Raw genomic sequence first — 16,300 nt, 5'->3', positions numbered from 1 at the left:
AATATAAGAATTGTTTGTGTTTAAAACCAACGTTTAGGTAAAGAAGATTTAAGGTGGATTTGAAGGCATAAACAAAAAATAAAAGGGTTACAGTCTGCAAGGGTTGTTAATTCATGAGCTGACTGGATGCAGAGTAAGTGGAGTGGTCATCCTGAGAGGATTGAATGATGCTCTAACTCTGTGGTCAAGTCAGACATAGGCTTTAAGCAACCATGAGCCACTAATAAGCGTGACAAATTAATGAGTATGTGTAAATTGAACTTGTTAAATAGTTTTGATAGGAGTAACTTAATGAGCACGCAATAAAGTGGACTTTTTAGGGGCAGTTTATCACTGACACCATAAAAAGCAACTTAATTAGTCGTTCAATAACAAATTGTAAAGATAACCTTTGTTATTTGATAAGAGAGAGAAAATTCAGGTTACATATAGTGAATAAATAAGGAAATGTTAATCTCTGCGTCATTCCACACTGAAATTTCAATTGTAGGGGATCATTTGGAGGTGAATTGTGTAGGACACGGGGAGACAGAAGAATCTCCCCATGAGTTTTCAGTGTGCATAGAAATTGAGGAGGCTGAACTGGAAGCCTGCCTGGGTCGTTGTTTTTGTTTATTTGAGGGTCTGCTGGAAGTTTGTGAAAACGACCACCTTGATATGTGGGAGCCTTCTCGGGCAGCGATTTTTTTGTTAAACCTGTGGCAGGCTGTGCAACATGGAGAAAGCTTTGACATAATGTCATAAAGGTGATTTCTTGGTTTTAGACTTATTAGTACGGGACAAGTTGAGGGACCCTTGAGGGTGTGTTGCTGTAAAGTATATAAGGGACGCGCAGCGCCGTTAATGGGTTTAAAATAAATGAAAAAACACTAATCCGAGGAACTATTGGAGAGGTAAGTATACGGAGGTGAGCGCGTTGCGCATAAGGGTTGCTGGTGTCATATATTAACACTTTGAGGGCGAATAATTTTGATTGAGTGTCAACGCTTGAGAACGCGAGGACAGCGTCTAAAGTGCTGGGTTAAACTTTGTGTGTCACCGAGCAGGGGAAGAGGAGCCAGTGGTTGCGAGAACAGCGAGACGAAGACTGAAACCGAAAGTTAAGCGTGTCTGGGTGACCTAGACCAAGAAGGTGGAGTCGACCAACGCCATTGGAAGAGGTAAGTCTGTGTTTCAGAGAATGGCTGACAGCTCGGGTGCGACACCTAGTGGGAAAAGGGGATGCAAACCTCTGAAGGATCAGCTTGAACAGCTTAAGAAAGCTATTCGTTTGGCTTCACCTGGAGCATTAAAATCAGCAGAGAAAGAGTGCCAAGCGATGGAGGTTGAGGTAAGCCAACTTATTACATCCCAACAGAAAGGGCTGGGTGATAAAATACCTCTGAGCTTGGTGTTAAAAACTGAAGGAGAAGTGTATGGACAAATGCATGAGGCCCTACGTGCGTCCATAGAGGCATTAACGGCATTGGAGGTTATAAAACAGAGAGTAATGCAGGGAGGGCCAGAAGAGGAGAATGAAGACCGTGCGACGTCATCAGAAGAAGAGGACGAAGATGGAGGACCTGAGCCCCAACCAAGTACAAGCCTAATTTTGAGGAAAAGAAGTGTGAAGAGAGACCAAGCACAGAGACAGCCCATATTTAAGAGCTCAAAGGGGAAAGGAAAGTTGAGGAAGAGTAGAAGAGTGAGTTTTGAACAAGGAGCTCCTGACCCTGGTTTAAGTCTGCCTCTGATAGCAGGTCCAAAGAACGAACCAGTTTATCGCGCCTATAAGGTGAGAGATTTGGAAGCATTGGTTAAACAACTTCCACCAATAACCAAGGGAGAACATTGGGAAGGAGAAGAATTAGCGCTGGGCGACTTTCGCACTTTGGCCGGACGTTGTATGCTGGGTGGTGGGTTAGCAGATGTAGAGCAGATAGCTCAAACAACCAGATATGCAAATGACCTGAAATATCATGAGGTGCAGAGTGACTTAGCAGATGCAGTTCGGGAGAAGGACCCAACTCCTAACTTTGGAGCCATTCCAAAAATTATTTGGGATCCCAAAAACACACCCAGAGAGTGTTTAGCTAAAGCAAAGGAACAATGGTTGTTAGGAACAGGAATACATCCGGGGAAGGAGGGTGAAAGTAGAGCGTGGTTTCGTTCGGCAGTGCTGGCAGGGCTGCCCAACCAGGTTGCAGTTGACTTGGAAAAGAACCCAGATTTTGCCGTTGCAGACTCGGTGCAGTGGGAGAGACATGTGACCCACAGACTTCAGCAGGAACAGGATTTGGCAAACAAACAAAAGAAAGAGTTGGAGGAGGCACAGGCGCAGCTGGTAAAGATACAGCTGACGGAGGCGAGAAACAAGGCAGGTGATAGAAAGAAAGAGGATAAAGAGAGCGCAAGGAAAATAATGGTGGCAAGGTCTCAGCCCGATCCTGTGCCTGACTGGCCAGATCAGGATCCGGGTCTCTACCCTGATGACCGTTGGCCCGCCAATGCACCAAGGCAGCGTCAACCCGTAGGGAATTGGGGGACCGGTGGACCGCAGAGAGGGCGTGGTGGATCCGTGAGGGGAGGACAAAGGGCTCGGAATCCAGGGAATCCTAACAATGTGTCTTGGACTGCCTGTTACAGCTGTGGAGCAGAAGGACACTGGTCCCGAGAATGCCCTGAATCGCAGCGAAATTATCAGAGGCGAGGCTATCAACCCCAGGCACGAGGAGGCCCAAGACAAAGAGTTGCTTACAGGGGAGCACATCAGGCTCCAAACCCGAATGCAGCACCAGCCCCCCAGTACCCAGTAGCCGACTGGGGCTGGGAGGGGGAGCAATACTGATGGAGCCCGGAGAAACTGAACAGCGTGGGGACGGCAGAACTTATGCTGTCAATGATGATGATCCAGCATTGACACAGCTGGGAAAACAGACTTTGAAGCACCAATATGTGGTGTCCTGACAGGTGCCTGGAAAATCTCATGGGCAGGGACCTGCTTGTGAAACTGGGATCACCTTCAAAGACTCAATATCTAGTCCAGAACTCTGAACAACCCACTGTCGAAATCTACTGGGGGAGGCTAGTGGAAGAAGGCATTTTGAGACATTATCAGCTATGGAAACCCTGGGTAATGAGCCTGGCCGTCTATTCCCCCCGCGAGATCCTTTCCACGTTACACTCTTTTATGATAGGGAAGATAATGATATCTATCGGGAACAGTTCCAGTCTGATCTTGAGGGACAGACGTGGAATGTGCAAACACATAACATTTATGTTGGACCAGAAGGTGTGGCCGCGGCTGTGAAATTTACTAATGAAGAACTGCCTTGGTACAATGTGGGAGAGGATTCAGCCCCTCACATTACATTGGCGGTCCACGAGGGTCATGGGCCAAGAGATCTGGGACCAATGGTCAAGCGGGCGCTGGACAACGCATGCTGGCAAGGCACCCAAATTCCAAATGTCTGGTATGCACCAAAATGTAAAATATATCGCATAACTTGTTTGTCCAACGATGCAGTGATCTTAGAACATAAAGAAATCTCCAGAATACATGGCAGGGAAAGAATGGATCATCCTGATGCAGTAGCTGAGCTCTCAAAATTGCCTGGTACTTTGTGGTCCGCAGGGCCCACAGATGTAGGTCTAGCTAACTGTTCGCCTGTCCTGTTCCAGCTGAAGTCTGACATACCATTTAACAGACCATAATAGAAGCACAAAACTGAAGACCAAAAGTGGTTCACATGTATTGACCTAGCGAATGCATTCTTTTGTCTCCCACTGCACGAGTCACTCAGAGACATTTTCTCATTCACATACAGAGGCCGCAAATTTAGGTACACACGCCTACCACAAGGCTTTGCACTCTCACCAGGAATTTTTAATCAGGTGTTGAAAGAGGCATTGTCCCCATGTCAACTGCCAGGGGGCTGTACATTAATACAGTATGTTGATGATCTTCTTATTGCAGCCCCGTCAGCAGCGGCCTGTACGGCAGCATCGCTCGTGGTGTTGAACAGATTGGCGGAGTGTGGCTTCAAAGTGAGCAAAGAAAAACTGCAGTTGGTCCGGCCAGAGGTAACATTCCTGGGCCGGGTGATCGCACACAGATCAGTGGGGTTAATGAACACACACAGAGACCAAATTCTGACACATCCAAAACCAAGAACTGTGAAGGAGTTGCTTTCCTTTCTTGGCTTGACAGGTTACAGCAGGCAGTTCATTCCGAACTATGCGGGTAAAACGGCCCCTTTAAGGGACCTGATCAAGAAAGTTGGTGTTCGAAATCTGAAGGCTGAATTGCCTTGGACGCCGGACACAGAGACAGCGTTCATTTCACTAAAACAGGATTTGTCAAGAGCCACAGATCTGGCCACACCTAACTATGATGAGGCATTTTATCTTGATGTTTCAGAAACAAAGGGAGTTGTGAATGGTGTGTTGTTTCAGAAAAAAGGGGGAGGTAGGGATGTACTTATGTATGTCAGCATAAGATTAAATTCAACAGAAGCAAGGCATCCCACATGTACACAACACGCAGCAGGAGTAGCAAAGATAATTCAGAAAACAGCACATATAGTGAGGGAACACCCACTGAAAGTGCTTACTACACACAGTGTAGTGGCCTATGTGAACTCACAGGCATTCACAATGACTCCACTGACGCAACAAAGGTTCAGCAAAATTTTAGAGGCGCCAAATCTGATATTCACACATGAAGGAATGAATATGGCAGACCTAATGGGGTCAGGAGAACCACATGACTGTATTAAGAAAGCCCAGGTTGAAGGAAAAATCGAGGGACAACAGTCGGCCCAGAGAGCTGAAGTGATAGCCCTAACTCGAGCCCTGAGGTTGGCTAAAAACATGAGAGTGAACATCTACACTGACTCAGCATATGCGTTTGGAGCAGCTCATGTGGAACTGGCTCAGTGGAAGAGAGCCGGGTTCAGAACGGCCACTAATGCACCCATCTGTCACAAAAAGGCCCTGGAGGACCCAGACGAGGTAAGTATTATAAAATGCAAAGGCCACTCACAAGCAGACAGTATGGTGGCAAGAGGAAATCAGAAAGCTGACGAAGCCGCAAAGGAAGCAGCGGGCTACAAAGGACAGAGACAACTGGTGCAGGTAACCCCAGAAGAGGAGGTTAGCACTAACAGCATGGAAGAAGTTAGACAGGCTCAGGAGGAGACATCCCCAGAGGAAAAGGGGGTGTGGGAAAACAAAGGAGCCTGGCAAGATGGCGGTTTGTGGAGGGGGCCAGATGGGCGTCCCGCTTTAACGGCCAAAATGGCGGAACAAAAGGTGAATGAGGCTCACGGGCTTGGTCACGTGGGAGTGAAACAGATGGAGAGAAATTTGTGCCGATGGTGGCATCCTGATTTGAGAAGGATGATACTGGAAAAGGCCAGAACGTGCCTAATTTGTGGGGCACACAACCCAAAGCCAGCAGTAAAACCTGAAGCTGGTAAGTTTCTCATGCCAGAAAGGCCAGGAGAAGAGGTCGTGATTGATTATACCGACATGATTGATACAGGCCCAGGTGGGGTGAGGTATTTGTTGGTGTGTGTGGATGTTTTGACTGGATGGCCCGAAGCATGGGCGACCAAATGTGAAGACGCGAAAAGCGTGATTAAGTGCTTAATCAATCATTACATTCCAAGGCATGGGTTTCCCAAGAGAATTAGATCAGACAATGGTACTCACTTCAAGAATAAAGATTTGCAAGAGGTAGAGAGGATGTTGGGAGTGCAACATAAGTTCGGGACGGTCTTTCATCCTCAATCTCAAGGAAAGGTAGAGAGGATGAACCTAAATTTGAAAAGCAAGTTGGCTAAAATTTGTGCGCAGACAGGGCTAAATTGGGTCGCAGCCCTGCCCATTGCTTTGATGACCATAAGATGTTTATGATGATGTTAACTTTGTATTTCAGGTGCAGTTATAACTATTTTATACATATTGCATTTTGTGCTTTTAAAGGAGTTGTGGCTCAAATTTGTCTCTGGAGGGTCACGAGCCTTTGGCTAGCGCTATGATTAGCCAATCTACTGTGAGGATAATATGAGTTCATGAAGGATTGCACACGCTTACAAACACAGAGTTAAGAAACACACATGACAGTATTGATTCCAGGCAAAAGGCCCTAAATTCATTTAGCTTTTAACTGAACTTAAAGAAGGACCAAAGAGGAAGGAAAGCATATATTTTGGTTAAGTCTGAGACATTAGAATTAGAAGGTATTGTTACATTAAGGGAGCAAAATGAAATAAAAAGGTTATACCAAAACAGGTGATAACATAGGAAATGTGAGGTTTTAAAATGAAGTTAGTGTTAACACATAGGAGTTGTTTCAAGGCAGCATTTAGCTATGATGAAATGTATACAGGAGTAATTGCTTATATGCTTAAACTTAATTGATTAAAGTGGTTGTTTTCTTTTGGAGTAGATTAACTTGCAGCAGCGACAACTTGTGCACAGGATGTTGATGATCAGATAAGGGAAAATAGAGCGAGCAACCGGACGTGAAAGCAGGGCTTAAAGAGTTCTAAAGGGATGAGTAACGTTGAAGAGTATACATAAATACAAGTCAATAAGTTAAGAAGATAATTAGGATCAGGCTTTTGATTAAAGAGTCCCAGATAGGATAAGTTAGGGAGATGCAAGAGAAGGTGTTTTGTTTCCTTTGCAGAAGATCGATCTCGGCGACCACAGGAGGGGCGAGGATCCTGGAGATCTCGAGGTTCGAGACCACCAGAGAAGGGTCTGCGTGAGGACACAATGTATTGTGACCTCTGGTGTTCCAGAGGTCAAAAGGGGGAGTGTCGAGGAGGGAAATTATTTTACGGCTATTGTTAAATAATTGTCATTGCATTAATAATATAATCTGCAGCATGGATATTGCATTCCAAGGTTTAAACAGTGTCTCTTTCAGAAAGACTGAGTTGCAGGCTGACAGGAAGTTGTATGCAGAAAGAAGCAGGAAGTTATTTTGAGCCGCAGGCTAAGACGAGGCTTTAACAATGTAACAGATAGCTTTAAGAAGGCCTTAAGCAGTTATGACTATTTTATACACAATGCATATCTGTGCTTATTAAAGAGTTGGAGCTCGGTCAATTAATTGGGGGTCGGAAGCTTTGTTCGGCGCGATGTTCGGACAATCTATTGTGCAAGTGACTTGGAGCCATAGAAGGAATCGCAATACATGCTTACAAAACACTTATATCAGGTCATTTTATATTAAGGTTTAAGTAGAGGTTCTTGATTAAAACATTTATTTAGTAGTAGACATACACATAGTCTCAGTGAGCTTCTGGTCTGGTAAAAGGTCAGAAGTGCAACAGGTGAATTGAGAAAGAGCATTTGAGGACGAGACACAGACAGTAGGTGAAGAGGTGACACAAAGAGCATGTGAGGTCAACACACACACACACACACACACACTTTAAATTAGATTTATTTAGAGGAGAGGTTAGTTATGTTTGGCTGTAACTGCAAAATTGTCTTGGTAAAAGAGGAACCGTTTCTTGGTGTCTCGGCAAGAAAGAGGAACAAGACAAGAACTGAAAGGTAGACAGGAAGGGCTAGTCATGAAAATAGAAGATGATTTTCTAGGTGAAAAGTCATGATGATGTTGATCTGATCTATGTATAAAATGTATCTGTGACGCATGAAGGGGCGTCAGTAAACAAACCCTGATGCTATAAAATATCTGTTCATGCTTTGATTAAGTCGAAGACTACTTCCTGTCTGCGTACAGAGTTGTCTTCCCACGCGTGTATTCATTAAAATCATCGTTTGACTTCACCCGGCCGGATCGGTGTGGTTATTCTTCGATCACCTCTTGTACCCTTCCTCAATATTGAATCTTAACAATACCGAAAGTGGCCGCAGGTGCTTCATTAAATGCATATATGACCCGTCATGCCCAGTAAACCTACTAGGAAGAGACGCTCTGACAGAACTCAAGATAGGCGTGGTACCGGAAGAGAATGGCATGATTGCTGAATGCATGCTAAATGACAACACACCAGAGCCAGATAGCATTAACACGGCACACAGCAGCAACGTGTGTCTCTCTCAAGGCTACGGTGTCCCACATTATTACTGGACTCTTGAGTTGCCCGAGCTCACAAAGCTACACAATGTGGCCCGCAAATATACACCCCCCACATCCTATTTCCAGAAACCCACTGACTATCACAACACGTTGAGATTTAAACAAACTCCAGGCCCAGACCCACTTTACGATCAGCAAGTGTGGAAGCTAGGACAACAGAGTTTGACTTTACAACACCTGTATGTCACAAAGTCGGGAAATGCAGTGTGCTCAGTAATCCAATCAGCAGCCGTGAAGGCTTTGAACCGCATGCCTAAGCCACACGTGTCTGTAGCGCATAACTATCATTCAGACTGGAAGGATTTAGGAAATGTGTTAGCCAGGGTTGAAGCAGACACTTATGAAAAAACGGAAGACACTCATGAAGGCTGGCTGCAAGGCCGCCGGACGGGGTGTTTCCGATACACACTGGGTTGGTTGGTCACAGTCAGGCCTGCTGTACACCTAACCGATGTCGCTGAAACACACGCACAACTGACTGAATGACACCAGGCAGCACTAGCTCAGCTGCCTGAAACTCTCTGGTCTACAGGCCCTGCTGATGTAGGCCTTATAAAAAATGCAGATGAAGTAAGAGTAAAACCTCTCTCAAAACACAGACCACTGATATCTCAATACCCACTCACTACTGAGGCTAGACATGGCATTCGCCCAGTGATAGCAGACATGGAGAAGGCAGGAATTTTAATAAAAACAAAGACAGCCACCTGTAACACTCCTATCTTTCCTGTTAAAAAAGCTACCGCGGGTGCATACCGTCTAGTACATGACCTGAGAGCTATAAACGAAGTGACTGAACAAATCCCACCTGTGGTTGCTAATCCACACACTATTTTAAATCAGGTCACACCGAACGAACAGTGGTTCTCAGTAATCGACCTTTCAAACGCCTTTTTCTCAGTTCCACTACATCCAGACTCACAGCCATTGTTTGGCTTCACCTATGAGGGTCAGAGGTACACATACACTCGTTTGCCCCAGGGTTTTCAGAATAGCCCAACCCTCTATGCAGAAGCACTAAAGAAGTCAATGTCTAGCTGTAAGCTCCCACAGTTAGGTCAATACTTGCTGTATGTAGATGACATTTTAATAACCGGTCACACACAGCAGGCGTGCAAAGACAACACACTTGCTGTGCTACAGCATTTGGCTGAACAGGGCCACAAAGTCTCACAACACAAACTGCAGCTGTGGAGTGATAACGTTACATATCTCGGACACACACTCACAGGCCAGGGCAAAACACTGCTGGGAACCAGAAAGCTGGCAGTGCAAAACACACCCAAACCTAAAACAAAACAACAGATGATGAGTTTTTTAGGCTTGTGTAATTTCTGTAGAGCTTGGATTCCAGAGTATGCACTAACAGTTCAGCCACTGCAAGACATGATTTATGGCAAAAACCTCGCTTTGCGCGACACAATAACGTGGACGGTAGAGGCAGACACAGCATTTACTAACCTAAAGGTGGCTTTACAAACAAATGTAGTCCTGGCCCTGCCTGATTATGACAAGCCTTTCGTGCTGCAATGGCGTGTCCAGCGGGGTGGCCTGGGGGGGCACAGGCCACCCCCCCAACCAGACTGGCCACCCCAGGTGCCACCCCAAAGGCAAAACAATACAATTCAATCAAATATCAAATGTCCGATTATGTTTTCACGGTGAAGCTCAGATATCCGAGTGTAAGTGAATGCAGCATCGGCTTCTGCGCTATGCGCATCACGTTAGCAAAGGTAGGAGAGCCAAGCACGAAAGACGGCACCGCTGGAAACAATTTTTCGGTGAAAGAAAATGAGGACAGAATAAATGTCCCGGTAAGTAATATTAAGTTTGTTGAGTTTAGTAAACTTCGGTGAAATTAGAATCCCAAGGAAAAAATAACACTTAAAGAATTATTGGAGCCCTCGAATATTTCAGACAGTATGCTACTGAGGGGAGCTAACATAAGAGTTATGAGTTATAAGATATCATCTGAGTCGTAACATTGCTGTATGGAGCTGCAGATTTGGTTGCATAGCTGGACTGGCCATCGGGCATACCGGGCATATGCCCGGTGACTTATTTTTTTTATTTTATTTTGTAAGGGCATGAACAATGAGAGATGGTGGATTGGCCAGATGCAGGTCGATGTGTAAAAATAACTCAGTTGTTTGGTGGTGGCTATGGCGGGGCTTCCACAGAGGCCAGCAGGTGGATGAGGGAAGGGGAGGCAGGAGGAGGAGAGACCCGAGGCAGCCGCCAGTCCGAGTGTCAGGTGAACTGAACTTCAGGTAAGAAGTTATGACCTGCAGTCTATCTGGGTCAGATATAAACCAAGTTTAGGTGTAGTTTATTTTTGTTGTGCTGACTTTTTACTGTCAGTTGCAATAACTCATACTGCCCGAGCTAGCATGAAGGAGTTTCTGTACAGCTGTTCAGTTGCTATGATGTTACTGATAGTGAACTTTATTTTATTCATAAGGTTAGTTAGTAGAGTTGCCAACGGCTCCTTAAAAATGGAATGGTCCCTCATTCAGAGAAAATATTATGCGTTTGGTATTGAGCTGAGAAGAGACGCAGTTTGTCCCAAACTTTAGCTAGAATGGAAAAAGACAAAGCTGGATTTATTCTGTGTGTTTACGCTGCACAGCTGCCTCTTCTTCTCTCATTCTCTCCCCCTCCCTCTTCTGTTGCTACTTCAATCATGAAACTGATCAATGATCAGCTGATCGTCTCTCTTGTTTGTTTATCGCCCACTTTGTGCCAGAAAGAGGAAACCAGCGGATGTCGCGCTAAACAACAGCAGCACGTTTAAGCTTGATCAGCTGTTGTTAGAATTGATTTAATATTAATTTCAAGTATCAGCTGATGTTTGCTGGAGCCACAGCTGTAAAGCTGCTGGTCATGATGTCGGTTTGTATATGTGGTGAGAGGGAAACATGAAGATGAAACCAGGAGATGTCCTTACTGAATCATCAGAGCTGAACAGGTGATGGAGAAACAGGTTTACCTTTTAGGTGACAGGAATGAGTTGAAGGGAAGTTATGAACTGTTTCTGAGAGAAAAATAACACCAGGATCCTTTTTTACGTAGCTGACAGCTGGTAACTGTGCAGGGGTGGGTCTAGCAAAGTTATGCCAGGGGGCCAGGTAGGGAATTAACAGGGAAAGGTGGAGCACAAAGAAATTACTTTTCTTTCTTATTCTCATTTAAAATATCTCGCTTTTATTAAATAATTATCTAAATCTTTCAACCAAAGTTTTTATCTGATGTAAAATGTATAGAAATCATACATATACCAACAAGACAGTGTACATCACTGTCACAACAGCATTTGTTTTCATTCAAAGGCTTTATGGTTTTAATACCTGGTGGGCCGGTCTGTAGTCAAAATGCCCGATTTTTTGTCCCAGTCCAGCCCTGCAGGTTAATACTGGCAGTGTCACCATGCCAGCTGACTGTATTTCATCATCAGCCAGTGTTGTTCTTGATCAATATTACCAAAGTTTACCATAAGGCAGCAGAGAAAGTATTTACTTGCTTTCAGGTTTTATTCAAATGTTAGTCTTTTCAGTTGTTTCCCCACTTTTTTCCTGTTTCAAAATCAAACACCAGTTTGTGAGAAGATTATCTTCTTTTTTTAATAAGCAGATAAAGTTTTACATTGGAACTGGCTAATTTGTCAATTGTTTGTTACAAATGTTCGTATTTTAATATTCAAAAATGTTTTTGCCCAAAACATATGTGCACTACATGTCAGTAAAAATACTATGCAAATATTGCTGTCCTTGAATGCTGAGTAAACACTGACAAAGCACTGATTGTATCTCTTGTACTTTATCAACGCAGTATCTAAAAACTTTGCACCGTAGTGGTTAAAATCTCATTCTAATAAGAGTTAAAAGCGCATTCGGTTATTAGGTTTATAGGATTATTGAATTATGGTTAATGGTTGGTAGAATTTTTTTTTAAACATTATCTGCCAATTACATCTGCCACCCTTCTCCAAATCTGTGCCCCTACCTGGCCCCCCCAACAAAAATTTTCTAGACACGCCACTGTCGTGCTGCATGTTGATGGGGGGGCCGGCTACATGAAGGCAGTTCTGACACAGGCTTTTGGTGACAAACAGCGCCCTCTAGCATTCTACTCGTGTAAGTTAGACGCTGTAGTTTCGGGCCTGCCGACTTGCGTCCAAAGCTGTGCAGCAGCCACAGAAGCAGTAAAGAAGTCAGCAGACATTGTCTTAGGGCACAAACTAGTTGTCAAGGTCCCGCATGCTGTCACATCTATACTGCTGCAAGCCAATCTCTCTTACCTGACTCATGCCAGACAGCTATCGTATGTAGGCATTTTACTATCACAGTCTCACATCACACTGGAAAAATGTGGCACACTGAATCCAGGGACTCTAGTGAGCACACCAGCTGATGGAGATGTGCACAACTGCCATGCAGAATTAGACAAAGACACCAAACCCCGCCCTGACATCCATGCTGAGCCACAAGCTGGTTTTACTGATGTCTTTGTGGACGGATCAGCCTCTAAAGACAACACAGGCCGAAATTGTGTAGGTTACGCAGTAACCACAGACAGTAGAATAATAGAAGCAAAACCACTTTCTTCTTCATATTCTGCACAGAGCGCTGAGCTGATAGCTGTTATTCGTGCATGTGAAATACACAAAGATAAACAAATAAACGTTTATACAGACAGCCAGTATGTTTTCTCTGCTGTGCATCATTTTGCAAAGCTCTGGCAAAACAGAGGAATGATTACATCAACCGGTAAACCAGTCCAGCATGCCAGCCTCTTACAACGCCTGCTGACTGTAATAAATTTACCACAACAACTCGCATTGTGTAAATGTGCAGCACACAAAACTGATGGCTCTTTTATTACTACAGGCAACAATTTTGCTGACAGAGCAGCAAAACAGGCGGCACAAAAGACAAACATGACATTGATGGCAGTAAACACACATCAGATTCCACTGGATGTGTTGCAAAGTGAACAAAAAGCAGCAAGCACAGCAGAGCAGGCAAAATGGCTAAAACACGGTGCAGTTCTGACAAACGATTTAATGATGTGTTATGGCAAGCCAGTGTTGCCAAAATCGCTCCACAAGATGGCGGCATTAGTGACTCATGGCTGTACGCATTTGTCATCGGGGGGAATGACCTGTATTGTCAACTCTCATTTCTACACTGTAAATTTTGAAACTTCAGCAAAACAATTTGTCAGAACGTGCATGACGTGTCAAAAATATAATGCTCAGGGTAACCTGCGACCAAAAAGAGGCCGTTTTCCAACTCCGCCTCACCCTTTCCACACAATTCATATGGATTTTATTGAGCTAAGCGAATGTCAAGGGTCGAAATACGCCCTAGTGGTTATAGATGTGTTCTCAAAGTGGCCGGAAATCTATCCAGTGAAAAAGGCAGATGCAATTTCAGTAGCAAAATGCCTGTGCAATCACTTCATACCCACATATGGCATTCCAGCTTTGATACGATCAGACAACGGCACTCATTTTGTAAATGATGTCATCACTAAGGTCTCTGAAGCACTCGGTTTCAGCATAAAACACCACTGTGCTTATCACCCTCAGAGCGCAGGCCTTGTAGAGAGAACTAACGGCACTATAAAACAAAGGCTCAGGAAATGCATGGCAGAAACAGGAAGGCCGTGGCCTGAATGTTTGGGTTTAGTGAAAATGTGGATGCGCTTAACGCAAGGCTCCCATAAACTAACTCCATTTGAAATCATTCATGGCAGGCCGTTCCCACTGCCCATCACCAGTCAACCAATAGACAAAGCAATCAGAGAAAACACATTAGCAGAATGGATGTCTAAGCTGTTAGAAAACAAAGAGATCATTGTACATAATCAACAACCTGATGATGTTTCTCCAGTGTCTTGCAGACTAAAGCCCGGTGACTGGGTTCTGATCAAGGTGCTCCAAAGGAAAAACTGGAGCACACCCAGGTGGGAGGGGCCATACCAAGTCCTCCTCACTACACCGACCGCTTGCAAAATTGCGGAACGACCATCCTGGATCCATCAGAGTCACTGCAGGCGAGTCAGTGAAGCCATCTAAACACAGCTGACAGCAGGCTTGCCCACTTGTTGTGATCTCGCCCGGTGGAGGGGTCAGCTTTCCTGGCCGGGGGGTCTACTCGCGACAGGAGGGTGTGTCCCGTCGTCATGAGATGGTGGCTCTTAACAACTGCAGCGGCCCTGACCATGGCCGGGCTCCTCACCTTTGCTTCCGTGAGGGACAACAAGTCACGCTATATGGAGAAAAGGCAGACACTGTATGACAAAGGAAAGTACACCAAGTTTCCCCATGGCTACGCCACTAACTTCTGGTGGCAGTTTATGAACACTACAGCTCACTTGAATAATAAAACTGACTGCTATGCATGTACCCATATGCCCCTATCCTCACAGACGTCTGGCCTGTGGCCGTACAGCATACCTGAAGATCGCAGTTGGTGCCTGTTGGGCCTGGCAACACATCCAGGCTATGGTACTCTTTGGTCCAAAGCCAACTACAGCATCCCAGCGAAAGCAACCTGGAGGTCATCATCACCCACAAATGTGAACTGTTCCGGACAGACCTACCTACTGACCTGGCCCCAAGTCTCAGACCCGCTGCCTGATGTAATTCTACTGAACAAACTGAACGCATCACAACTGCCAGTATGTGTGATGAACAATGGATCGCGGGCAGTGGGGGAGCTGCCTACTCACCTATGTAAGTACATATACACTTTCTGCCCACCAAGGAACGAGAGGAAGTGTATGGCCTGTTCAATCAACGCCACCTGTGCCAGTAACACGACGCTGATGAGCCTCAACTGTCGCTCCGACTACAGCTACCGAATGCCACTACAAACAAAGACTCAGTACCAGACAGGATGTGCACGGACGGCACCCAGCAGTAGAGGAACCAGAGTTTTGGCTGACTGGTACTTCCTATGTGGCAATAAGGCTTATCTGTCACTCCCTGAAGGTTGGGGGGGTCTGTGCGCCCTGGTGCAATTATCAGATCACGTCTTCTTCATGCAAAGTGTTGCACATCACCCAAGCAGCCGACAGAGACGTGAAGTGGACATCGCCTCACCCAATTCTTTCGGCATTACAGTGGACACTGGAGTGCCGGGAGAGTTTCGCATCTGGGGAGGAGGAGTGAAATTCTTACAGAGCTTGATCCCCGGCATTGGAGTTGCCGAGGTGCGGGATCATGTGGAAATCAACCGATATGCTCTGCTACGACACATCAACTTGACTAAGACCCTGGGAACCGCCTTAGCAGGAGAACAGCAGGCCATCAGAACGATGGTGCTGCAGAACAGACTGACACTAGACCTGCTAACAGCATCACAAGGAGGAGTTTGCAAGCTGATCGGGGAAACATGTTGCACTTTTATCCCTGATGGATACGAAACTGGAGGAGACATTTATGAAGCTTTGCAGAATTTGACCGCTCTGCAAAAATATGTCACTGACCACACACCTGGAGCAGCTACAGCACAAGGCTGGCTGGACTGGCTGTTCAGCGGTTCATGGCTGGCTGCTGTAGCAAAGCCATTTTTCCTTCTAGGTCTCATCATGATAGCACTGCTCATATTAGTGTTGTGTGTGTTGCCATGCCTAAGAGTAATGATTTCAAAGATGATAACAACTACAATGACTGCTTATGTTGCCGTGCCTCAAGAAGAACAACATCCCGTTGCAATTCTGTTAGAGGAGAACTTGTAATAACTGCTAATAAATGACGTGGTGATTAAAAATGACTTGTCAAGTGATCATGCACTGATTAACACATTAGTAGTTTATGCAGGTACAATATAAGGTTTTCATCCTTTTATTTTTTGAAGTTCTCATCCTTTTATTTTTTGAAGTTTTCATTTTAAATATAAAGTTTTCATCCTTTATTTGTTGTAGTTTTCATTTTAAATATAAGGTTTTCATCCTTTTATTTTTTGTAGTTTTCGTTTTAAATATAAGGTTTTCATCATTTTAAATATAAGGTTTTTATCCTTTATTTTTTGTAGTTTAGTTTTATTATTTTTTCTTGTTTATTCCACTTGTTATTTCATTTATGATTTTTCTTTTTTTCTTTTTATTATTTTATTTTGTTTTATTCTTTAGACCAAATGACTTCCATTTCTGCTATGCTGACATTTTGAAAATTAAAAATTGCTAAAG

The 16,300-nt window shown here is 44.7% G+C and overlaps 1 protein-coding gene and 1 long non-coding RNA gene across 2 annotated transcripts; both read left to right on the top strand.

The window, feature by feature from the left end:
• Window positions 1-384: 384 nt before the first annotated feature.
• On the top strand, window positions 385-7,791 carry LOC309712395. Its single transcript, XR_014278284.1, has 2 exons — window positions 385-1,160; window positions 6,677-7,791. It is a non-coding gene; the product is annotated as an uncharacterized lncRNA (long non-coding RNA).
• Window positions 4,721-6,088, top strand: LOC309712389 (uncharacterized protein). The gene is made up of 2 exons (XM_082543119.1): window positions 4,721-5,718; window positions 5,785-6,088. Exons 1-2 carry the CDS (start codon window positions 4,726-4,728, stop codon window positions 5,896-5,898), a joined length of 1,107 nt encoding a protein of 368 aa, XP_082399245.1. The 5' UTR covers window positions 4,721-4,725; the 3' UTR covers window positions 5,899-6,088.
• Window positions 7,792-16,300: the final 8,509 nt, after the last annotated feature.

This window comes from Aulonocara stuartgranti (genome assembly GCF_965226115.1).
Source record: "Aulonocara stuartgranti genome assembly, chromosome: 8".
NCBI lineage: Eukaryota > Metazoa > Chordata > Actinopteri > Cichliformes > Cichlidae > Aulonocara > Aulonocara stuartgranti.
This window is presented reverse-complemented; position numbering and strand designations above follow the sequence as displayed.

Bases quoted from the DNA above. Each gene is read 5' to 3' on its own strand.
- LOC309712389 (XM_082543119.1), top strand. From the start codon at position 4,726: ATGGGGTCAGGAGAACCACATGACTGTATTAAGAAAGCCCAGGTTGAA. The intron at 5,719-5,784 runs GTAGAGAGGATG...TCTCAAGGAAAG, and splicing joins AGAATAAAGATTTGCAAGAG to GTAGAGAGGATGAACCTAAA.